This window comes from Epinephelus lanceolatus, chromosome 5 (assembly GCF_041903045.1).
Source record: "Epinephelus lanceolatus isolate andai-2023 chromosome 5, ASM4190304v1, whole genome shotgun sequence".
In the NCBI taxonomy this organism is placed as follows: Eukaryota; Metazoa; Chordata; class Actinopteri; order Perciformes; family Serranidae; genus Epinephelus; species Epinephelus lanceolatus.
The window spans coordinates 24286359-24312742 of record NC_135738.1 but is presented as its reverse complement, the minus strand read 5'-3'; the positions used below and the strand labels follow the sequence as shown (position 1 = coordinate 24312742).

The following is a 26384-nucleotide window of genomic DNA, read 5'->3' as shown; positions in this document are numbered from 1 at the left end:
TGCCTTCATGTTCTCTCAGAAATGTCTGCTTTCTGACTTGAACTCACCTGAGCGACTTCAATGATCTGAGGTAGGTGAAGTCAGGCGATTTGAGGCATCAGGTAAAATGGGACAAATGAGGTTTTACAGCAGTCGGTCACCAATCATGTTATTGCATTGCTACAACAAATGTGTTTTACACGAAACAATCATTTTGATTGATAACTAGTATGGGCAGAGCAAAGCTTCAAAAATCCGCTGGTCCAAGAACTTACCAGCTATGTAGCATGTTGATTTTCGCCTTTAGGTAATTAGAGTGCTACAGCTTAAACCATAAGGATTTAACAACAGAAACATGATAGTAGGATGTTGCATTTTATTTAATATCTGACTTGTAAAATATAATTATGCTCACAATACACTTGTTTTTTATGGGAAATTGTTTTGTTTCTTTGCTTGATGCATTTAGGTCAAATGGGACAAAAGAATTACCGTAAAACTTCAATTAATAGCCTGGGCTCTTATTTTCTGAAATCAATGGGCCTTTATCTGGGACAGGCGTCTATATGGGAAAGGCCTTTAGTTGCTTTCACACAAAACTGTTGCTCAGCAAAGATCAGGAAACACAATCAAGTTGTTTATTTAAACCAGTATGAATATTACTTGTATCAAAATTAGATTTAAAGTAATATATCAATTATGAATCATCTATTTGATCTCACTCCAAAAGACAGCACATCAGAGAGAGTTACAGCACTTGGGGATTATGGCACCCGGTGTACCGACACAACACCAATTTCTCCTGTTAAAACAATACTCACAACTTGGTTTCATTTTTATGAAAAATCTTTTTGAGCCCTTCGAACTTAGGACCCTTACAGACCAAAAGAATATGAATAACTTACACAGTAATCGAGGAATGGACACATAATTTGACCAGACGTCTAATTAAGACAGGCCCTAAAAGGGACTGGGCGCTTAATTGGGACTGGGCTTTTAATTAAAGTTTTACAGTAAGCTAAAATGGAACAGCGTGTTTATAGGCTACCAGGTGCCATAAAATCATGAGTTATGCTAATGTGTGGCACCCAGTAATATTGCAGACAATTTTAGTATTTTTGTCATTTATGAAATATTAAAGATGATGTATAGAGTCCATGTCAGCCACAATAGTCCAGCAAAAAAAAACCAAAACAAATAACAAAAACAGGGAAAGCATGGCAGAAAAGTTAGACAATCTTGTTTAATAAATAGCCACATGTTACATGAATGATCTCTTTGATTAATGGCTGAACTGCTAAATGGATTTAACCATTAAAAAAACAAACAAACAAACATGACTGTTCCTTACTACTTTCAGCTGCCCCATTTTACCTTAACATGTCATGGGAATGAGGTAGCAGTTCTTGAAGTGTTTAAAGGTCCAAAATTCCTGTTTTCAGATTTTTACAAATGCATCTTCAGGTTTTAAATGCAGTCCACCAGACAGGAGAACCTCTTTGCCTATAGGGTGCGTGCTTGCTCTGTAGTTCTCTCGTGCCTGTGCGTAATGACGCATCTCTCCTCCAGCGCCTGTGCTCCCCTCCTCCCTCCTGTCACATCTGGATCTGGCTCCTCTCATCAGCACCACTCAGCGCAGTGGGAGAGAAAGAGAGAGAGAGAGAGGAAGAGAGAGAGGGAGGGAGGGAAACGACCGGAGAAGCGGAGGCTGGCTCGGTCGGTGCAGCCTCATCCACAGCCGAGCAGAATCAAGGAGAGGAGAGCGGAAGGACATTTCACCTTCTCATCCGCACTCACGGAAATTTTGCATCTCCTCTGTCCGTCCATCCGTCAGTCCAGCTTCTTATTTCCTCTCCTTCTCTTCTCTCCTCTCGTCTTGGGTATGATGATGAGCTCCAGCCTGCTGGAAAACCCGGTGCAGGCGATTCTGTACCTGCGGGAGCTCACAACCATCGTCCAGAACCAGCAGAGTCTCATCCAGACCCAGCGCGCCCGGATAGAGGAGCTGGACCGGCGGGTGGACGAGCTCATCGGCGAGAACAGGCACCTGCGGGATGTCAGGGTACAACAGCAGCATCTTTACCATCACCACCACCACCATCACCCCGACCCCAGCCTTCATCAACACCACCACCCTCAGGAGCCCCAGCTCAAGACTAGTGTGGGGCCAGACCATGCTGCTGCTGCACCAGCACAAGTCGAGGCGGCTCCGGCGGTCCAGCCGTCGCCTCCCCAACCTATGGACCCGGGAGACATGCAGCTGGTCCCGGCTGACCCGTCAACGGTTTCTCCGGTTGAGAGTGACCCAGAAAACGGCGGAAGTTACCAAAGCTGCCGCTCTTTGGTTCCGATGACCCCCACAACCCTGTGTCGATCCCTGGCCCTGGCTAAGAAATCCGAGTGAGTAGAGGTTATGTGTTTGTTTGCACATGTGTGTCTGTCCTAAAAATAGTCAAATAAAGAAAACAGATATCACAGAATATTTTTATGTTTTTGTTTTTTTTTACATTTTTATGACATTTTAGGGTACTGGATTTTCTGCAGTATCAACCTAAACCAATGTCCTACCTTGGATATAGTAGCCTGTCTTGAATCCTTCATAGTATTTGTGTTGTATCCGTCTAAGGCAGTATAATTTGGAGCATGCACGCGCGCGTGTGCGTGTCCTACAGATTGAGAGGCGTTTAATTAATGAAGAAGGCGCTTGCAAATTTCCAATTTTCAGCTGTGTGTGTCCGCTAAGGACTATGCCAGAAGAGGAAGAGGTGGATTATTTAAATGAGAAACTGGATCACGATCACTGGATCATTACATAACAAACAGCTGTAGGCCTATACGTGTGTGTGTGTGTGTGTGTGTGTGTTGCAAACGGTCTGCACAACGGTCAATGTCACCTCGAGACAGGAGCAAGCTTCACGTGCGTTGTTGAGACACCGCGCGTCGCTGTCCGCGGTGCTGCTGGTTTCTCTGTTAATTACTGTACGGGATCTGTGAACTCTCACGGGACCTCTGGCCCTCTGATGTTGCTGTGTTAGATGAGACACACGTGTGCTCTCTCACACACACATACACACACACACGCACATACACACACTTAGACACACACCATCACCCCCTGCTTGGCACCACAGCCTCATGGTACATCAGCTCATCACCTAATGAGAGAAACCCATCTTCCTCTCTTTTTTTCCCTCTTTCTGTGTGTGTGCACACGCGTGTGTGTGTTCTGTTCATAAGTTGTATCCCAGCAGGAGTCCTGATTGGTCTCTCTGGGACTCCACCCCCACTGATGGGAGCAACTCAGAGCAGAGAAGGAGTTGAGAGGAGCAGAGGCGTGTAGAATACATCTAACCTAAAAAAAAAGGAGTTGTTGATATATTGATCCTGCAGTGACTGATTCAGCCACACCTTAACACTGACTGCTCTTGAGCTGTGTGTGTGTGTGTGTGTGTGTGTTTGCATGAGTGTGCGAATATAGAGCCTGTTGCTCTCCTCTACAGCCTTGCCTGGAACCTGAGCTGTACCCTCTAGAGAGCTTACCCTGCGGCAGCTATTTGTTATTCTTTGACAGGCATCAGTGTAACACCACTGGTTCTTAATTTAAATTAGTTTAACTGGTGAGGAAGAAATTACAATGAATTAATTGTTATTATAAAAGCTGCAGGCAGAAAACAGCAGAGCCATCCACCAGTTGATCAGGCTGAAGGAGTAGTGGTGCAAGGAAACATGTCAGCCCTCAGCTTGTAATAATATTTAAAACTGTCGAAATTCAGGTTTTTAATCAGGCCCAGGCCCAAAGCGTCTGCTGTGGCTCAAGCTCGAGTCGGTCTTGGACAGAAATGCGCACTCATGTAGGGTCGAGCTTGATTTTTTTGGGCCTGATCAAAGCTTTACAGGCTGCAGAGTGGGCTTCCTGTTCCTGCAGTTCCTGATTATGTGTCCTTGAATGCAACCTTCCATCCTCACCTGCTCATTGATTTTAAGTCGCTCTGGATAAGAGCAGTAGCTTAACACCTAATTTGTAGCTCTGCTTCTGGCAGGCCCATCAAGTGAGGGGGAGTTCAGACTTTCACTTGCATTTTCAGAGGATTCAGCATCCTGTCATTGCCGGCTGCATTCTGTCTGCGGCTGACTGGAGATCAGATCTGCCCTTCGCTTTTGCTGTTGTCAGTGACTTGGGTGTCAGTGTGTTTCGCTTTTACAAACTGTATGTGTGTTGTTGGGCATATGTCTGTGTAGGTGCATGTGTAAGCACACTTGCTTTCACACTTCCTACATGTCACTGTACGCTTTTATCTGAGTGTTTATCTAAGTCTATATAGAGCCCGGGTTTCTTTGCCCTGCAGTTAAATAACTTGTGGGCTGCGTAGGGTTGGCTGTGACTGTGTTTGTGTGCTTTGCATTGTTGTCAGTGATGTCAGTGCACGTGGATGAGTCCTATGGGGGGGAGAGACAGGATCCTCTCCTCCGCTCTTTCTCTGTCTCTCTACAGCTGAGCCTCCTATCTGCCCCACTTAGCCCATGGAGCGAACGGTAATCAGCCATTCTCAGGAGGGAGAAAGGCAGAGAGATAGAAAGAGAGGGAGATGCACGCTCAGTCGTTGTCTTTGATGGAGCCCTCGGAGGTGTCTAAAGGAAGGAGCTCGAGGCCGACATGGAGCGGACTAGTGAAAGGGAAGACGGCTGAGAGAGATGTGGGGGGGGGGGGACAGAGAAAGTGGCGACGGGAGAATAGGAGAGACGGGGGGTTTCAGTACACAGAGAGGGTGAGACAGGTACAGGGAGAGACCAAAACAGAGATGATGAAAAGGGAGCATTTGAGGTAGCTGTCTCCTCAGTTTATCTATCTCGCTGGCGGACAAAAAAGATAGGTTGGACAACAGAGGGACAGGCTGTGGCATCCTGTGGCGCAGTGGAAGGTGCACACAATGTGCTGGCAACGTTTCGAGTCCAAATGGAGCTGATCTTGTTTCATGTCAACCCCCCCCCCCCCCCCCCCTTTCCTTACACTCTCTACTAGATAACTGGCTGATGAAAAGCATTGCGTTTAAAGCACTCTTACAAAACAGGACAGAGGAGAGGGATGGTGTGAGGGAGGATGGGGCATGGAGAGACAGAGAGAGAAAACATGGGCCGACAGCAGGAGGCATGTACTGTTGAAATATTCACCTGTTCTCTTTGTAAGCGTTGTTGGAGGCGGATGGCCGTTCTGTGTGTGTCTTGTACAGACAGATGGACAGACCCGTTGAGTGTGTGTTTGTGTGTATGAGTATGAGTGTGTGTGTGCTCAGGGACCCAAGCAGCCTGGCCTCTTCCTCGGGGCTGAACTGTTTTATGCCAGCCTGGAAAAATAATTCATCTCTTAAACTGACGGTGAGCAGAAAACGGCTTTGCGAGTTCAGTGCTTTTATATTTTGGCCTTAAGTTTATTGTCAGCTCTCTCGCCTCTGTAAGTCGAGTTTGACCTTGTGACCCCAAAACCTGGAACACATAGTGGAGGAACTCCTGCACATTTGTACTGCACAAATGTATGGGAGTTATATAAATATAAAGAAAAGATGAGATTGAACAGATGTATAAACTCTAAAAGGTTAACAATTCAATGGATTTTTTTTCTAAAGCCAGACAGTTTATTATTATGTGAGCTCAGCCATTCAGCCTGTCTATTATATTTTGCTTTTTCCCACTATTTTCTATTATATTGCTTTATGTTAGTCACTGATGCTCATTTATTACTTTGCTTTGTGTCTTCTTACCGATGCTTTTTGTTTGCACTATCTCCTCTGCTGCTGTAACGATGCAAATTTCCCCACCGTGGGACTGATAAAGGATTATCTTATCTTATCTTATCTTATCTTTGTTTAAATAAAGAAATTAATTCATCTCTTACAAGGAAATCCTTTATGTACACATCAAGAGACTAAAAAGTAAATGACAAGCATGTTTGAAAAGGACCAGGAGGGCGCATGAGAGTCTGGCTGATTGATGTTGATTAGCGTAATTGATTACAGGTGGTTAATTTTATTTGTTCTGGTTCTCTGGTCCCGGTGTTTGAGGCACGGTGGAGGAAAGCACAACAAAGAAAATAAGTGTGCTGAAAATCACAACATTTTTTAGAGACTTCTGAAACCCCTGGGAGCTGTTAAAAGGAGGCTTGTCGACTGAGAGAAGTACTGCAAGTTTCTCAAGAATAATTAATCCTAATAAAATAATAAATAAAGTCCTTATAAAAGGCAGGTACTGCAGTGGAGACCCCACTTGGGGCTCCAAAGTAGCTCACAAAAATTCCAACACTTGTTTTCTGGTGGTTTTACACTCATTAACTTTAATGATGAGGGACTGTGTTAAAGAGACAATCACTCAAAATCACAGATTGAAAACTGAAGGTCTTTATTTCACGCTCTACAACCATGGTTATATATCAACGTGACATTGCGCTAACACCTGGCCATTGTTTTGAATTGCAGAGATATGTAAAGAGAAACTTGTTTGTTCATTTGTACTGTAACTGTAACGTTTATATTTTTTATACACAATGGTCAAATCCACAGACTGCATAAAGATGGATGACACATCTCCACTTACCCCCTGTACAAAAATGAAGCCAAAATATGCCAGATAGGCCGCTGCCATCTTGCACTGGTGACGTCGTATGGAGCCAGAGTATGTGTGGTATCGTGTGGTATCGAGCTCCTGCCCAAACACCTGAGCACACCGATTGGCACACATAGCTGTAAATCATGATGTCAAGCCCTCATCAAATAAGTATTTAAAACCAAAGTTATAAGATGAACAAACACATTTTTGGAAAAAATGTATTGGGCATATTCTTTTAAGTTTTAATTTGGCCCATGTCCCATCCACTAACCTGGAGGGTGGCGGCTTTATGACCCGTACTGCAGCCAGCCACCAAGGGGGTGATAATAATGTTTTGGCTTTACTTCTAGAGAGCTGTCTGATGTGTCTGTTTTGCTTATTTTATGTACTGTGTTGCATTTCTAGCATCTTTGATAAACCAATATACACTGGCAGGGAAGCTAAGCAATATACTGCTGTGAACAGGGGCTGCAACAAAACAGATTCTAGCCACCAAAAAGACCCACCTGAAAATATCAATATCAGTTTAAGTGTACGCCATATTTGGAAAGCTTTTCACCTCTTTACTTTACACACTAACTGATCAAGGCAGCAGTAGACCAGCAACTCCCGAGATTAAAAATGAATGTTTTTGTCAATGGAGTCTGGTGGATTTGAAAGCTCTCCCTGTCAGAAAGGGCTGTCTGATGGCAAGGTAAAGTGGTGCAAACAGTCTAAATATAGCATACACTAAAGGTGATATTGATTTTTGTTTGGGTGGGCCTTTTTTAGGTGGATAAAGACTGAACAATTGAAGCAGTGTTCGCTCTGTGATGTGGGCTATTACTCTGACAGATACTAAAAGAAAAGACTTAAAAAGTCTACTTTTGGATCTTTCTTTGTAGGTTTTTCTTTCTTGTGTTTATAGAGTAGAGAAGAGGGAAAATTAAATCAAATAATACCAGAATTAGGTGGTGGTTAGCATTGTCGCCTCACAGCAAGAGGGTTCCTGGTTCGAACCCAGGAAGGGGGGGCCCTTCTGTGTGGAGTTTTCATGTTCTCCCCGTGTCAGAGTGGGTTTTCTTTGGGTGCTCCGGCTTCCTCCCACAGTCCAAAGACATGCGGGTTAATTGGTGACTCTAAATTGTCCGTAGGTGTGAATGGTTGTCTGTTTTTATGTGTCAGCCCTGTGATAGTCTGGCAACCTGTCCAGGGTGTACCCTGCCTCTCACTCAATGTCAGCTGGGATAGGCTCCAGCCCCCCTGCCACCCCCAACAGGATAAGCAGTTATGGAAAATGAATGAATGAATGAACAGCAGACATGCTGCTAAATCAAGAACAACTGATTCATGCATGTACAGTATGAATGCATGTGTCTGTATGAGACGTGTCTGTGGTGGTGGTAGGTGTTACAACAGATGGAGGAGTATTATTCATATAAACCAACTGTGAGGACTGTTTATCAGAGGTATTTAAAAAGAAAAAAAACATCAGCGTCTCTCTAAGTCAGTGGAAGTTGCCGTGAAAAGGTAGCTTTTTATAGCACGGGCTGTCACTCCGAGCCTCGCACTGACTCTGACTGGCTGTCACTGTGGGTCTTTGTCACGAGCAATATGCTGAGCCCAGGTCAGAAGACTTACTGTAGCGTAGCCACAAAAATTCACTGTCAACCGAATGCTTTCAGCTCATTGTGAAAGGACCTAACGTGACCTACGTTCACACCAGCACCTCAGAGATATTCTTTCAAGTTGTCATCATGCTTGTTTTTTATGTATCTGGTGGTGGAAGGTGTCAGGATCTAGAAGGTCAAAGGGTCGATCTGAGCACCAACTTTAACAGGATGTGTCTTGTTTTGTTTTTTTCTTAGTTCTTCTTTTCAGTCTAAATTGCTCCAGATAAGAGCACCAGTGAAATGCCTAAAATATGGATGTAAATGTAAAATGTATGAGAGAGAAATGAGAGAGGCGAACTTAAGAAGAAACAGAGCAGGCAACAGAGCTGGAGTAACCATCTGTCCAGATGAGGTTTGGGAATTGTGCTAAATCACCACAGATCTGGTGAATTGCAGTGGAGGAGGCCTAAACAAGCATATCCGGACACACAAACATATACTGTAAATACTCGCACTCAATCTAAGCGTTCTCAGCCTTGAATTGACCTACATAGGGTATTTACCCCGGGATGAGTGCCAAGTAGTAAACAGAAGCCATGGAAATAATCCAGAAGAGTCTAATGAGAGTCTTTCAGGGTCTTTTGGGATGTTGGGCTAAGAATGAACATAAGGAGGAATATGGAAACAAGGCAAACATGCAGGGACAGCCAACAATATCTGAATGATACGCTGTCCTTCCAAGTCAGTCTGCTTCTCCTCTTTCCTTCCCCACTTTTGCTTACCTCTCTTTCTCTGTCCTCTGCCCTTCAGGAGCGAGACCGTGCTGCATCAGTTTTGCTGCCCCGCCCCTGAACATCCAGAGGCTGACACCACTGGCTCATCCGGGTAAGGCCGAGTCACACACGCACCAATCACAGGCACTTTTATTCCTGGGTTTGTTTCTGCAGACAGTGAGCTCTTTCAACTGCTGAAAACTTCCTGTCTCTCTGTATGGATACACACTATCCATACATGTGTCATCTAACTGAGTCACGTCCACACGCTGGCTTTTCGTCATGCTCGTTAGTGCATGCACATTACTGTATGTGAGTGTGAATTGGGGGTTTTTATGGAGCCTGGAGTTACAGCGAGAGAGTTAAATGCTCTGTAACAAACCTATAGATCTTACAGCCTCAAGGGTGATTCACATATAGGGTGAGAAGGGGGGTGAGTGAAGTGATATTGCAGCTATCAAAGTGCCCATGGCAACCCAGTAATGACGCAACTGCCACCACTACCATAGTAACTGGAGAGGAGAACTTTTGAGGATCTACTGTATATCCACTTTTGCTGTTTGTTTCTTGTGTGGGCAGCTTGTCTGTTTGTTGTTTGAGTTTGTTGAGACTCTTTTTGTGTTGGGGGTGTGAACGTATTTCACTTGGGGATGTTTGAATGAGCACAGCCCTGTTGTAAAAGCTGATTTTGTCATGTTTCTCAATGATTACTGTTTGCCCTCCTCTGGAAGTTCTCCCATCGTTTAATCCTTGTGTACTTTGTTTCTAAATCAAGTCTTTCCCTGTCATGTCTACTTTCTGTGTGTCTTCATCTGATGTTATATCTTCCCCCCTCGTTGTGTTGTTTGTTTCTGTATGCATCACCACTCATTATTTCTCTGTTTATTTCTATCTCATCCCTCCTTATCAAGTCTCTCCTGCTCATTCTGGTTTTATTAATATCACCATCTGTCTGTTTGGAATCCCTCTCCTTTCTCTGATCTGATGACTTAACTATCATCATCCACACACACACGGGCCTGATTGGATGGGCTAATGGCACAGCGGCAGTGGACACCCACCTGAGATGATGAGATGCATCGGAGCCGTGTCACGCCGTAACTCATTATCATCGTCACATGAAGTCGTGTGTGCCTGGTGGCTGCAAAAACCCTCAACACCTCTCTGCACACTTACTGTCATCCGCTGAATCTATTGGAGCACGCAAACCTCCCAAGAGATGCCATGAGATCCGCCTCTAGCCTAACCTGCCGTGCCTTTCTCTGCCATGTCTATGTGTGTGTGTGTGTGTGTGTTTGTTAAGCCTGGCTGTACAGTACTATAAGTCTCAGAGGGACCTTGAGAGATGCGATTTGACAGATGTTCATTTCTCTTCCACCATGACGTCACACAGGCAGGCCGAGCGGGAGTGTGTGCTTGGTGTGTTTGTTGCTGCTACGTATGTGAGCATGTGGGTGTGTGTATAATAGAGGAGGGGAGGGAAAGAGGATGAGAGAGGGAGGGTATAGCGGCCATATCATTATAGAGGCTTTTGCTGTCCAGATGCATTAATAGCTCGACTCTTGCTTTTAAATCCTCTAATGTATTCTAATGTACTCTAATGTATTCTGATGCAGCGCAGGGGCATGGCAGTGTTTTAATAGAGTTTTTGACAGAGACAGCCTCCAGCATGCACACACCAACACAGTCTCTCTGTATCTTCCTGTTTCCTCCCTCTGTTTCTATCTCAGCCTCTGGTTCCACTCTCCTCCTCTCTATTTTCTCTCTATCTCTTTTTTAAAGATATGACCAAGCTGCTCTGGCCCCTATCTCTGACTTTTGGCTGGGGAACGCAGAATATTTGCTTTCACAGCAATCAAAGGAAACAAAGAGGAACTTTAGTGATGCACTCATTATTTAACCATGAGCAGGCTCTTTAGTCTCCCCAGTCCTGTTTAGCACTAGTCCCTTTCGTGTAAAAAATTATTAGAGTAAGCATTATCTGGGTGGAAAAAAAGATTGCACAAGCACACAACAGCAAGCGCACACACACACTCATAATTGCACACCATTATAAAACCTCTTAGGGTGTGATCATACCTCTATGCTTACATCAGTGCTGCGTGGCTATATAAAAGGTGCTGAATGGCGGTGTTTTGTATCTTTTAGAGGCGGTGTGAGGCCAAAGACGTTGGCTACTTTACTTCTCCTTTTTTTCTAAAAATGACTAAAATGAGCAAAGCTTAAATTGTCTGCAACGTAACTTGGGTAAAAAGGACAATTTCTGCTGTATCATGGCAGCAATTTGCTTAGGTAAGACTTACATGACTTTCTCAGAATTTCAATAATGCTGTCCTGTAAAAAAAACAAAACATTGTTCAATCTGTGGATAACACCTGGGATTATAAGAGGATGGGACGCTCTGCCAGGAGTGGTGGGACAGCCTCCACAGTCGACTTTGTTGAGTTCTGAGTCAGATTCAAATATACTTTTGTTTTTGCTTCCAGCTGCTGCTGTGTTATAGGAAAGATTGTTTATTAAATATCTGTGGAGTCAGATTTGTTTCATTTATTCCCCTACTTTTTCTGCCAGTCATGTTTGACTTTGAGGATATGATAGTCCGTCTATTATTGTCTTGCCTCCAGTGTTTTTGCGTATACGACATCACTAACTCATTCTGCTTTTATATTATAACCCTATAGCAGCAGAACATAGAAAAAAATATGAAAGAGTAATCTATGGAGACTCAGAAAGTTATACTTTTCATCACAAACTTCCGCTGAAATGTTCATCCAAATGATGTCATTGCCATGGAAACATGGCAGCTTTTGGAGTCTCATGCACAAAATCAGCACTGATTTCAGTGGCGAAACATTGTGAGTGTATCAAATAACCAATCTTTCAACTCCAGGACTGTGTCCAAAATCATTCTCCATTACCTACCTAGTACAATATATACTTTCCACTATTCTTTTTATTGATTGTCCAAATACAAAGTTTAAGAGTTGAAACAGTGTTATCTAGCACAGCGGTTCCCAACTGGTTGGTCACAGCCCCAGTCACAAGTCCAGTCTTAAAGGGATAGTGCACCCAAAAATGAAAATTCAGCCATTATCTACTCACCCTCATGCCGATGGAGGCTCAGGTGAAGTTTTAGAGTCCTCACAACACTTTCGGAGATCCAAGGGGAGAGGAGTAGCAACACAACTCCACCTAATGGGTGGCTTACAAAATATCTCCATACTGCTCGTCCGTAGTGATCCAAGTGTCCCGAAGCCCCGGCACGAGACCGTGAGACATGGGCACCGTTCATGTGTGTTCATGTGCTTTCACTGGTCACGCATAAGCACACACACGTGAACCCAGTGCACAGAGAAGCAGTTAGAGCTACAGGCTACAATGAGGCTAAAAACAGAGTTCAAATGACATTTTCCCAAGCAACTTTTTATGTCGGGCAGCAGTATGGAGATATTTTGTGGTTTCAATTGTATGTGTTTTCGGACGTTTGAATCTGGGGCGCTGTAAGCCTCCATTAGGTGGAGTTGTGTTGCTATCCCCTCTCCCCTTGGACCTCCACAAGTGTTGTGAGGACTTTAAAACTTCACCTGAGCCTCCGTTGGCATGAGAGTGAGTAGATAATGGCTGAATTTTCATTTTTGGGTGCACTATCCCTTCAATGGACCGCAATAGACTTGTGAATGTGCCAAGTTTGTGAAAAAAACACACACTTTATTTTGAAATATAGTGAATTTCTGGCACAGAGCTTTTATTTTGAGGTGGTGTTTCCTACTGTAGAGTAAGTGGATGATGGACAGCTGCTCAACAGAGACAGCAAACTAGCTCAACAACATGGCTGAACAGAAAAATCATGGTGAATATATTAAACTGTGTGGACTTTGAACTAATGACTCAGAAGAAATCCGGACCCCAGGGCTCGACCAGTTGGGAACCACTGATCTGGCAGTGATCTGATATGTCCAGTCTGGGTGCAGATCGCAACCACATAAATGATGAAAATGTTTGTGTGTGTATATGTTTTGCTTTTTGTGCTTTGGCAATGTGAAGTTTGCAATGGCTAAAAAAGATTTCTTCAAAGCATGGCTCTATAAATTAAGTTTATTTGGAGAGTGTCACATTAATGCACTATAAGTTGCCCTCAAAAATTTAAAACTCCCAACGTGGACGTTTGGATTCCCTCAAAGATTCGCGAGCTGATCTCCCAGGGAGAAAATAATAAAAGAACAAAAATCTGCCCACACAACCATGTTTATTTTGCAGACTTTTCACCGATCTTTGCTTCTTTTTTTTGTGTGAAATACCATACAGCTTTTCCTCCTCAGGCCTCTAAAACATTAAATTCATTCATTATTCAAATGAAACAATCTGAGAAGAAAAAAATCACTCTTTGACTGAGCTGCTAGACACGCAACCTGTGATGAGGATTCACAAGGTGATATTACTTGGTATTAAAGGGACACAAGCAAAGAAAGGTGGGGAAGAACTGGATCCCTTGATTGATAGAAAATGAATCAACAGTTTTAATAACTGATTAATCATAAAGGTTTATTAATGGGAAAATGCTAAATATTCAGTATTATCTGCTTTTTAAAATGTGGAGGTTTTCTTCAGGCACTGAAAATTTCAAATTAAACTGTGATGAGCATTTTTAAAAAGTATTTTCTGGCATTTTTCACAGATTAATTTGTAAGTAATATATTGATGCTCGGAGCCCTACTATAGAGTAAACGGTGTAATGCTAATAGGAAATATTAAATAAGTGAAGGAGGGGATGATTTTGGACACAGCACTTTTCTCCCCTCACATATCCAGACTTTCACTCCTTCAACCTGCACTGGAACCACAGATCTGACCAGATAGGACAAGACACGTAAACTCAGTCCACTTCGCCCCGAGCCACCGCAGCCACACATCACTCTCCACCTGCTGCTTCTCTCATGAACCTCTTCACACTCCGCTTAGCTGATGACCTGCCACTGAGATAACGGTTGAGTTTTGAAGGTCAGTAGTGAGGACTGATAGCCTCCCCGTTCTTATTTCCGTGACAGTGGACAGATGCTGAGCCTGGAGGATGGAACGTCCTCTGGTTGTGGACAGGAAGTGGAGGGGACCAAGAGAGAGGGACCCAGCGAGTACGAGATCACCCTGGAGAATAAGAACAAACAGGTATGTCTTTCGTTTTTTTTTGTGTTTCAAGTGTGTGTGTGGGCCCGTAAGCACCTGGTGGGATGGAGTGAACGCTGGCTCGTCTACCTGTTTTAGTGTGAAGAGGTGTGTGAAGGATGATCATTTGACATTGTGTCTTGCGTGACAAAAAAGATTCCCATTCAGATCTATTTCTGTCTGTGTTGACATGAAAAAGAACACCAGCGATTCCAGTGCCACAGCGACAGGAACGCAAAAGATGCTAGGTTGTCATGGTAACAGCTAATAACTGCTCCTGGCGGCTGGAGATGTCTTTATTTCTCATACCAAATTGCTGAAGGGTCTGCTGTTGCTACTGCTGTTGCTGCTGCAGTGCAAGAGTGCGTGTGTGTGAGTGTCTCCGTATGTGTGTGTGTGTGTGTGTGTGTGTGTGTGTGTATATGCTCTTTTTGTGAGTGTGCTTGTGTGAGACTCACGCACACACACACACACACACAGAGGCACATGTGTGGCTGTCCTCCTTTTCTCCCTCTCTGTCTCTTCTTCCCTCGCCTCCCACTCCCCCTCCTTCGTCTCCCTTTTGCTGAAAATATAGGAGGGCAAAATTCTGGAGGAAGCTGAGATTTTGGGCTGAGCTGCTCTGCCAACAAACGGAACAGAAATAGGCTTGTGCGGGTGTTTACTTTTCTATTCATTTTCTCAAAATCACCTTTGTCACAGCCCATCCATCCTCCTTCCCATGGCCCTTCAGCCAGTATTAGCAGTTGAATGATGATAGATGATGTTTACTTTGGCTCTAATGCCATAAACCCTTGCCAGTTTTAAAGGAGTGGACAGATAAGTAAGAAGGATACTTCTGAGAAGAAAGGTGTTTGAGTGTGCATCTCATGAATCAGGCAGTGCCTTTTGATCTTTTCTGGACATGGCCACAAAATGGCATCATGATATTTGCCTGCTGGTGGATGAATAAATATATTTCCGTGGCTGCTGTGTGCTTTGCAATATGACTCTTGCAGTGTCTTCAGTGAGTCTTGTAAACATATTTGATATTTAAACTCACTCCCCCTCACTCTCTCCCCCTCCCCAGATAGAAGAGTTGGAGCAGAAATATGGAGGCCATCTCATAGCGAGACGGGCAGCCCGACGTATCCAGACAGCCTTCCGTCAGTACCAGCTCAGCAAAAACTTCCAGAAGATCCGTAACTCTCTGTCGGAGAGCAAGTTGCCACGCCGGATCTCTCTGCGACACCCCAGCCCTTCAGGCCGAAACCGTAACACGGCCCAGAGACACAGTTACAGTCTGCATCCTGGAGGAGGACAGATACCTTTACGCTCCAAAACTCCACCTCCTCCCCCGTGTCGCTCCACTTCTCTGCCCCCTTCTCCTGCTTCTGCCTCAGCAACTGCTCCCACTCCTGCTCCAGCCCCAGCCCCACCTCAGACCCCTGGACAAACACTCACACAGCTGGAGGACTGCTTCTCTGAACAGGTGAGTGTTTTTTTTTTTCATTTTACAGTTCCATAAATTTGATTCAAGTGGGAGAAAAGGTCCAAAGGAAAAAAAAAATCAAGACATAAGGTTTCATAAACTTGTTGGTGAAGATTCTCAGTCATCCAGGTCATTGTCATCATAGGTGCTGGACTTGCTTGAGTTTCTTAAAGGCATTTCACCTTCATCCAAGAGGCTTCTTCAGTTCTAATGGACTTGTGCGGAGTCTCAGGCTTTCAACTGTGTGTGGGTGTGAACCCTTACAGAGTCTTTGGGGTCACATGTCGTTGACCCACCCGGCCATCATGTGTGTCGTTAGGGTTAGATGGGTCCAGTTGAGAATGGGTGTTAAGTCTTCTGGGTAGGGATCCCAAGACTGTATTGTAAGTGGGTAGTAAGTGGTGTCATAGGCCACCTCCTCTGTTTAATGATGGTCATCCCAGTTTGATGTAGGTGGCTTCTTTCACGCTTTTTTCAAACTGTCCATCCTCTCTGGCCAAGATGTGAACATTGCTGTCCTTGGAAGAATGTCCCTTTTCCTTTAGATGTAAGTTATTATGGTTTTTAGCCACATGAGCAGCATGTCTGTGGGAATGGAAATGTTAGTCAGCTGGCCCGCCATTATGGCCTGAACTGAAATATCTCAACAATGTCCAAGGAAAAAAAGAAGTTTGCTGTCCTTGAACTGAGAAGCACCTGATGCATACTGCGGGAAGACATGCAGAGAACCGTGTTTCAGCTGTTCAGTTGGGCTGAATCCAACCCAGTTGCTAGAATAAATGTTGGCACTGTATGTTTCTGCAAACTATGAATATGTTAAATGTGTGTGTTTCATATGTAGCGCATATGTTTCAACTTGACCTTTCAGTTTTCAATTATATGTTGTGACAATGCTGTTGATGTGTGGTTAGGTTTAGACACAAAAAATCACTTGGGTAAGGTTAGTAAAAGACCAAGGTTTGGCTTAAAATACCTGGTTTGGTCGCCACAAACACAGCTGGAAATGTCCTGACGTGGTCAAAATACCCGGCCTCACCTTGGTGTCACGCCATCCACCATCCCTCTTTCCTCCTGACGGGAAACTCAACTATGTCACTTTAGAAATGTTAATATGACACATATGACACCCACAGATGTTACATATCTGTGGTTTGGAGAATTATACAATGCCAGCATTTCATTCTGTGATGTCAACTGACCCTTTGCTAAGTCCCGCCCCCAGGCGCAGACTGGCCAATCATAACGTAGTACCAACACAGCTGTGTTCCATTGACTCTAATGCCGTTGTTTCAGATTTCCTTTATTTTCAGGCTGGTTTTGTGGATTTGGAGCTAAATGTTGTGCCTGGGGCACGTCATGTTTTAATGATACTCGTTACCTGGAGAGATTGGAAAAAGATCAACGTTTCATCCCTGTTCCAAAACCAAAATCAAACCCTGCAAAGTGTAGGGTTAGCTAGCTAGCTACTGAGGATACTGAATGTATACACATGCTGCTTTTGCTTTTTAATGATTATAACAGTGGCAAAAAGACTGACCCTGCTGTACAGGAACCAGTGAAGGGAAGCAGGGAAACTTTGCTGATATTCAACCAGCTGTGTGGCATCACAGTGTGTGCAGATGAACGTTGTTTGACTTCCCCCAGAGATCCCTGCCTGTCTGGTGGCGGAGGTCCAAATGCTGGCAGCAGCATGGTGGCAAGGCCAAATATCGTTAATCTGAACACACTGCGATGCCACATAGTTGGTTCAATATCAGTGAAGTTGGTGGTTCACTTTTACACTGTGATCTGTAGCCTATAGTTCGGCTTTAGCTTCTAACTATCTTTGTCTTTTTAACCTGTTGTTGCTGCTGAGTCAGTTTGACATCCTGGATATATCCTTCAAACACAGACTGTAGACCCCTCTGTCTGCTTCTCTCTGGATTCACTGTTTCATTTGTCCAAAAATATGATAATATTTCTTCAGGGAGTGCAGTTAGTTACAGTGTGGGCTCCATGCTTACTCTGACAGCTTGTCGGACCCTCACAAAGGGGCGGGGCTCATCAAAAGGCCAATTGCCGTGAAACTTTGTTCAGACATTCATGGTGCCCAGTGGATGAATCTTAATGTGTTTGGTGATCCCTTGACTTTTCATCTTTAGTGCAGGTCAAAATTTAAATTTGTCCACTCCTTCACCCAAGCAAAGACTCAGCAGCCTGACCTGGTCTTTTATCTTTATTTATCTGCTGAGACTCCACCACATCGGCTGGCCCCACTGGCTTGATAAGCAGTTTTATCTGAATCTGCTCAATAATCCACCGCCATCACTGTTAATCTACTTCTAATGGTCCTACAAATAGCCACAACTTGGAAATGTTTCCACACATGAATCATGTCTCTTGTCCTTATTAAATCATTGTTTTTGAAATGTATGTTTTTGTCATCATCATATTTGCAGCTTCACTCCTTGGCCCAGTCAATTGATGATGCCCTTCGTGGCTGGAGCTTGTCAGAGGGCGGAGATGGGAAAGGGCTATTGATGGACCCCGGGGCCCTTCGAGCAGCTGCTGAAAGCGCTTGTCTGCCCCGCAGTGCCAGCTCGCTGCTCATGGCCTTCAGGGATGTCACTGTTCACATCGACAGCAATAGCTCCTACACCATCTCCACCGCCACCACCACAACCACCACCTCCCTGGGCAATGCAGGTGGGGGACAGCCGGGCAGTAGGAAGACCTCTGTGAGTGGGACAGCTGGGGGAGGGGATGGCCAGCTCGCAGAGGAGCCAGAGTTTCCCGCACCTCCTCCCAGTGAGGAGCTGGAAATGGCTGATCCAGGATCCAGGAGGGGCTCAGCAGTGCCAGCTCTCGGAGGAGGAGTAGGAACGGAGGGGGAGAGCGGCTCAGACAGACTGGGGTCCACATCCACTTCTACCTCTACCTCCACCTCTATTTCCACCTCAACCCAGTCTAACCAGCAACCTGCTCAGATTTACACCCAGTACCAGCAGTACCACTACACTCATCCTCAGCAGATCCCTGGCGGGCCGAGCCCAGAGGCCCTGCAGGCCCTCGTCGTCTCTCTGCCCAGGGACCGCTGCCAGGATCCAGCCTCCTGCCGCTCGCCAACTCTATCCACAGACACACACCGCAAACGCCTCTACCGTATAGGACTCAACCTCTTCAATGTGTGAGTGGGCCAGCAACACACACACACACGAAGAAATTGCAAAATATTTCTGCACCCTCTGGCTCAGGGTTCAAAGTACACTTAATACTGTTTGTGTCTAACAAATCTCCAACAGCCCTGTAAAACTGCTCTAAGCAGCTGCTCATTAGTGTTTGTGATTGTTGGGAGGAGCTGCGCGTTCAGTGCCATCTTGTGATGTCAATGAAAAAAAAAAAGACATAGAGAGGAGGGCGGGGGACGGAGAGAGGAGAGGAGAGAGAGAAAAGAGAGAAAATGCGGTTGAAGAGGAGAGGCAGTCAAGGAGGTCATGAACAATGTGAGAGCCTCTCAGTCTCTATAAATAGAGCCCACGGTTGGCCTGCACTTACTATTGGTTAATACAAATTAAAGTAAATTAACTCGTATGCATCAGTGACAGTGGGTCTGATCCAGAAGTCCAGAGCTAACAGCTTTTGCGCATGAATGCACTCTTCCTCTCGCTCTCTCTTTCTTTCTCTCTCTCACACACACACACACACACACACATTCACTTTCCTTTTATACACACACACACACACGTTAAACACTCTCTCTTTTAAATGCAGTGTTACACATTTTCTTTCTCACTCAGGCCCACACACCTATCTGCTTGAATGCACATACACATCGCACACACATGCTGTTTAACTCTTAATACTATCTGCTTTTCTGCTGTTGGCTATCTGCGGACAGGAATCCAGAGAGAGGCATCCACTTCCTGATCACGCGTGGTTTCGTCCCGGACACGGCCATCGGGGTGGCTCACTTCCTGCTGCAGAGGAAGGGCCTGAGCAGACAGATGATTGGAGAGTTCTTGGGGAACAGCAAGCTGCAATTCAACAGAGATGTCCTTGAGTGAGTCCTCATTATTTATATATGCAGACATACAGACATCACACACACATATACACATGGTTGGGTTTCCTCATTAATCCAGTAATTGAATTCAAATTGGAATTTCCTATTTAGGGTTTAGGGTTTAGGGTTTTACAAAACATCTTAACTCAAGGTCCACTTACTGGCTAGTTTTTGGTGCGTTCAGCTACATCACATGGTCTTCAACAGTAGAGTTTGCTCGGTTCTCATGAAGGTGACTTTTGCTTTAGTCTTTTTCAGTGGTTTCTTATAAGGCACACTTTCTGAAGTATTTTCTTAAATTGTAACTAGTGGCTTTATTAATGTTAATACATTATTTCTTATACTTTATAGATCAGTTATAAGCCATAAATGGGGGACTTTAAATATTTATTATTGCACTTCTGTAAAGCTGGTGGACTTTTTTTTTATATTTAAGAAACAAAGAACATGAGGTTGTCATGGGTGTTACAAGGTCAAATCACAGTACATTTTTCACTTACATCCTGGCAAACAGTGTCACTCTTTTCTCAGCGGCGTTTATACACAATCTATTTCTCCCAGTATTTTGTATATTTTTCCATCTCAAGCCTTAAAATAAAAGTAAGTCTTTCCATAGAGTATTTTTCTTTTATAATCCCCAGCCTTTGGGCCAAAGTTGGAGGATCAATATGCAACCATTTGCAAGTTATGGCTTTCCTGCTACTTGCCAGAAGTATCTTTAATAAACATTTATCTTTACGTGGGACAGTTTCAGATGTTTTTCCGAAGTATAAAAGTTGGGGGAATTTAAAGGTCAAAATTCAAAGCAGCCGAGATATTGATCACCGGTAGAGGTCAAGCTCTAAAAAACATATTGGAACCTACAAATTAAACTCACAAGTGTCTCTTTGTTTGACTGTCTGGTAAACACCCATGTCCTTCAAACTCCACTTCCAGTTTAAACGCAGGCTTACAAACAATAATTTCATGATTTCCAAGCCCATACTGAGACGAACCAAATGACATCATCAGAGTTATTCTCTAAAACTTCAGAAAGCTCCTCCAGAACCACAGGAATCATTATGCAACACATTTCCCCAGGCTGAGTGGTACCCCTTATGACAAGTAAACTGACCTTCATGTGTGAAACTGCTGGAGTGCTTCTTTAATCAGAACAACTTTTGAGTTGCCAGGTTGTGAAAAGCTCCCCCTCATGAATGACACCCTTTAGTTTATCACAAAGACCCCTCTGTCACGTTATGTCTCTATTTAACCCATCACCTGATAAAAAAAAGGGCTGCAGAGCATCTGGACCAAAATGAATTTATTTACATCTTATTAACAATTATGACTGCAGACGTGATTGATTCGAGTACCTTATTTACTCATTAACATTCATAGTTGTAGATTTGATTACTTATTACAAAGTCAAAATCTCTTACTCGCTATTTAAAGGTACACTATTCAGGAGCTGTCAGCTACTGTTTGTGAACAGCATCAATGTGGAAAGTGAAAGCCAACCTCAGCTTTGTCTGCTTGTTGTTTGCCTCACTATTTGCATTTTGTTTTTGTTTTTTGGCGCTATGTCCGTGATTTTCGTACCTTCCTTTCTGACGGCAGCTGCTTATGATCTGGCACCTGGTAGCTACCTTTTTATAAAGCCCTAACCTCACTGGTGTGCTGTGCAAAAAAGAGGAAAAACAGAGGCGGAGGGCAGAGTCTTTGCAGATAAACACACCGCCACAAACTTCTAGTGATAGTTGAGAGAGATTACTTTTACTTTTCAGGTCTATAAATTGTTTTTAAGGAAAATCCTGCAAAGTATACTTTTATCTAAATGACTTGCTGGACTTAACATAATAATCTAACCGGCCCATTAGCTGTTCTGCAGGACGTGGTTCTCATCGAAAGACCGTTTGCTTTATTGCCACTAAACTAGAGATGTTCAACATTTCAATTATTCTGAGCACCTCTAGGTCTTCTCATCTTTAAAGTTAATGATCAAATTTCCTTCATGACCTTGAAAACAGCAGTTGAGAAGAAAAAAAATCCCACCTCAGGGTCCATATTGTAGCACTCCAGAGCTTCCAAGTACATCTATAGCAAGGTCAGAAGTGAACTTTGAATGGATGTTTGTATGTTGCTCTTTACTACTGAAGGAGAGATGAAATAAAAGATTAAATAAGAGATTTGCTTCACTGACTTTTTATGGATTCAGTTTTTTTAAGATATCTAAAATAGAAATAGCTAGTAGAATCTAACCCGACACACACGCACAAACTCACGTGACATGCAGCACTTGCATGCATAAATGCAACACATCCATGAAAACACGCATTTACTTAATGCCTTCACACTCACCCTTTTTGCATCCAACCAGTGTAGACAGAGATCCAGGATAGAGAGGCTTTTTGCTGAGGTTGTTGCAGAGACTGTAGAAATAGGTCACTGCACTGAACACACACGAGCAACACACCCTCGCTTTCTTTCATTCAGACACATAGACACAAGTGCGTCGACACAAACGCGCGCGCGCAATCTTGTGGATGCACTTTTCCCATTGCCACAGCCTGCCCTCAGCCTTTCATGTACCTCTCTCTTGCCCCCTCGCTCTTTGCATTTCATTATTTCGCCCTCTCATCCCTCTTTTTCCTTTCCTCTTATCTCTCCCTGTCATCAGACCCCATCTTCCCCATTGATGTTTGCACAAAGTGTGTGCACGTGTGTGTGCAAACATGTTGTCTCTATGTGCGTCTTCCAGGTCAGTGACTCTGTAATAGAGGTATGACTGTAAGAGGAAGATTTGCCATCAGCGCTTGGGTACTCATAGTTTGGTTCACATGCACACGCACATGCTCACTCACTCACCTTCTCATTACAGTGACACACTACGACTAAATCTCTCCCTCCTGTCTCTCTTGCTTTCTTTATTTCCTCTCTCTGTCTGTTCCTTAATAGTTGTGTCGTGGATGAGATGGATTTCTCAGGCATGGAGCTCGACGAAGCCCTGAGAAAGTTCCAGGCTCATGTTCGTGTTCAGGGAGAAGCGCAGAAAGTGGAGAGACTCATCGAAGCCTTCAGGTGAGACTGTCAAGTCACTCACAACCAGGCGTCGTTGACTAACGGGGCTCTGGGTTCACTTTTTAACACAATTCAACACAACAACAGTCCATCACATGACTGAGCAGGGCTGGTAAGGGCACTCCAAACTTTTTTGCATGAATAGAGCTTTTGCCTGTGGCCACCCAGGCAAAACAAAAAGCCCAAATGACATGTAAGCTCACATATTTTGCAGTACAACAGTAAAGTAATTTATGATCTCATCTCACAGCCTTGGGGTAGCAGATGTATCCAGAATGGCATAGTAATAGGACAACTGTATGTGTTTAACTGGTTCTGCCAGCTCACTGCGGCAGGCTCTGATGGAAACCAAAGCCGTGTATCATTAACAAATTACACTGATTGCCTGTAACCTTTGACTAAACTCAGCAGTGTTTGATTGTCAGCCAATCATAGCAGTGATCTGAGCTGCAGGCAATCAGTGTGTCTTCCATTGGGATAAAAATAGATGCTCCATTTCATAACTTTCTCCCCTGGATGACACTTTCTGGCCAAATCTTGAGGCTCTCGGGGCTGTTTGTATGTCTATGACAGTTGTGTGCCTGTTTCCATCCAAAATCACACATAAATATGTAAAAATGCAAGTTTGGTGCTCATGAGGTTTTAGCCTGAGCTGGTTTCTGCTCATTTTGTCAGTGCTGACTCTTGCCCCCCAGTCACTAAAATTTATGAGCATATCTGCTGAAGAAGACTCATTTTAATACCAAGAGGACCTTGAGAGACCCACTGTAGCTAACACACTCCATTTGTGCCTTAAAGTGGACTGTTTAACTTTGCCTCCAACAAACTGGACAGATACAGGTTTTTATGATGCTGTTTTACCTTCTGACTGAAAAGTATTTGAGGCAAAAACAGATAGAAGTGACCAGACAAATAGGAGCTGCAATTGGTTCCTTATCCTCTGGCTGGCACTGTCCTTGAAATGTCCTGGTAATATCCAAAGATTGCTCCCAGGACTGAAAATGCAATAAAAATGGCCATCATTGTTTTCTGTTTCAGAGTAATTGTTGCATTGCGCTGTACATTTAATCTTCCTCTGCTGATGTGCAGCTCTTTGCCTCAGGATTATCAACAATGTCACCACCATGAGTTTAGCCACTGCCCCTTTGACCTCATGAACTAAGCTGTCCCTCTGAATTACGCTAAGTTGCTAGTATAATTCAATGTTGGGGGAGTGAAATCACCACGGTAAATGCACTGCATGTTAATTGTCTGCCAACGCGTTTCTGCTTCCATGATGTGGAGTCTTTGTTTGTTTGAGCTGCAGACTTTGGTTTTGTCTTTTTGTGGTCTTATAGTTGATAACTTAGATTTCAGGTTGGCATTCTTCTTCTTTTTTATTTGTTGTGAACAAATACCATAAATAAAAAAAGCCAATAATATGACAGCCCATTTCTCAGTACTTCCCAGCTGTCTGTGTTAATCGGGCCTAAGTCCATTGATTCCCACTGAAGACTTAAATCTTTAACACATCCTAATCACCACAAAAAAAAAAAAAAAAAAAAGTTTGCATTTTTGCAAAACATGGATATGTTTGATCTGCATGTCACTGTAGTGGATATATTGAAACTTTATGTTGACACAAGGTGGTATGGTTTAGGCACAAAAAATACTTATGTTATAGTAAGGAACAGGACATGTTTTGGCTGAAAATACCCAGGTCAGGAGTGGGATTATCCTCACCATAATTGGAGCCCTAAACATCAATTGAAGAATTGCAGTGACTCGCTAAAACACAACCGGCTTTGTTGTTTGTTGGTTGTTGACAGTGGTCTGGCAGGCATCTCACCTAGGTGACATGCCATCCACCTTCCTCTCAACCTCCTTATGACAAAAGCTGTGTCTCAATTCAGGGGCTGCAGCCTTTGAAGGCTGAATCTGAAGACCGATTGCTTCACAGCGACATGGCCAAGGCTGCCCCATTTCAAAGACTCCTTCAAATATGGCCGAGAAATGCAGCCTTCTTTCCCAGAATTTGGAGGATGCAACAGATGAATCCTTTGTGGCCCAGCCTATCCCAAGAGGCATTGCGTGCCAAAGACAATTGGGTTGTTTTAATTATGACAGCTCACACACCACCATCACTTTAGAAATGTTGATATGACACATATGAAATGTGCACATTTAACATATTCATGGTTTGCAGAAACATACAATGTCAATATTTTCTTCTGATGACTGGGCTGTTTAACAAGACTGAAGGCCCACTCACACCATAACGACATAAAAAAAACTAGCGATGAGAGCTAACAGTTGCATCCCCTCATGTCACGTGGGTCTCGACCAAAAAGTTGCACATGAACACACCACAAAGACTACGGCTGACAGCCAACCAGAACATACGTTCTGCACCTCCGTGAGAGAAAATAACTCTCCATACCAGCACATGGAGGTTGTCTGTGTTTGTCAAGCAAAAAGGGAAACCTGAAGACCGTCATGATGCTAGTTAGCCGGTTAGCACATTAACAACACAATCCAGCGTTGAAAGAATAAAGCACAGTTACTGTGCGCTGTCAAACAATAACACAAACAATTACGAACCTTTAGCTAAAAAGCTCAGTGGCTAAAAAACATCATCTTACCTAATATAACAAGTTTGTTTTGATCTCACACCCTCTTGACTTTGCTGTTTGTTTACTTTCCTCACTTCCGTTTCTCTGTTTGTGCACTGAGCTAAACTGCCAGTTAGGGTGATTTCAGCCACCAACGGGCTCTGTTGTCTCCGACATCACTTAGACATCCTGAATTGGCAAAAACCCTAACAAAAATCGTTGACATGGGCCAACGAGGGCCAACGGTGCAGGTAACACCGCACAGACTAAGGCGACAGACACTGACCAACACTGACCAATAGCCGACTGTCGGCTTGGTGTGTCAGAGCCCTAAGAGTCTACAGTCCGTTGTGGACAAATTTACTTTTTTTTTCATCTGATTATGTTAGGCTACTCGATAAAAAGTCAGAGTATCACCAACATTATTACAAATCATCCTGAGGGGGACATGAAGTAGCTGTTGAGACATTTCAACCTGGATTTCAGTGGTGGACCAACCCTCAGATCACAAACACATAGATTTTATTTCTTATTTAATTCAATGAAGCAGCTGGGCACTGTCGTTCTTAGCAACCATTGCTCTACCAGGAATAAATAGCACATATGTTGGGGACTATTTTCAGCCACTGATTAATATTAATACACATTTGCTGCTCTTGTGAGTGTTTACAGCGGGATTATGTAGGATTGTCTTAAAATAAACTCCAGATCCATCCTAATGTTCATCATAATAAAGGAACATGTCACTCGCCTTAACGCAAACGTGTGGCTTGTTGATGTGTTTTCACAACTATAGGAGGCTGTGAATACATAAGCAATGCTTGTTAGGAGGATCAGTTGTTGGTTTTTCATTGGATTTCATTGGAAATATAGACCATCACCAGCCCTATCTGTCCATGTGTTTTTACACTGAGCAAGAAGTGGTGAGGGAGGAGAGGAAAAGGAGCAGTCATGACACTTCCCCTCTCCGCTCCTGATTTGAGGGCCAATCAGAACACCCACCGCGGTCATCAGTTAATCACATCTCACTCAATCATACGTGCTGAGCCCCTGGGTGCAGATTACAAATTCATCAGCGATCCGAGACCACACTCTGTAGCTGGAGCTGCGAGTATAGGT

General features: G+C 43.8%; 1 protein-coding gene across 2 annotated transcripts in view; it reads left to right on the top strand.

Moving 5' to 3' along the window:
* The first annotated feature begins 1464 nt into the window (after positions 1–1464).
* iqsec3b (IQ motif and Sec7 domain ArfGEF 3b) overlaps positions 1465–26384 on the top strand; it is a 37622-nt gene continuing 12702 nt past the window's right edge. The window contains exons 1-7 of one of the 2 annotated variants that reach the window (XM_033634840.2): positions 1465–2379; positions 8979–9053; positions 13987–14104; positions 15171–15572; positions 18011–18738; positions 19450–19611; positions 22552–22674. In XM_033634840.2, the coding sequence (XP_033490731.2) occupies positions 1529–2379; positions 8979–9053; positions 13987–14104; positions 15171–15572; positions 18011–18738; positions 19450–19611; positions 22552–22674 (2459 nt within the window). In that variant the 5' untranslated portion in view covers positions 1465–1528. The remainder of the gene's footprint in view (positions 2380–8978; positions 9054–13986; positions 14105–15170; positions 15573–18010; positions 18739–19449; positions 19612–22551; positions 22675–26384) is intronic. The other variant, XM_033634839.2, reaches the window with a different exon arrangement.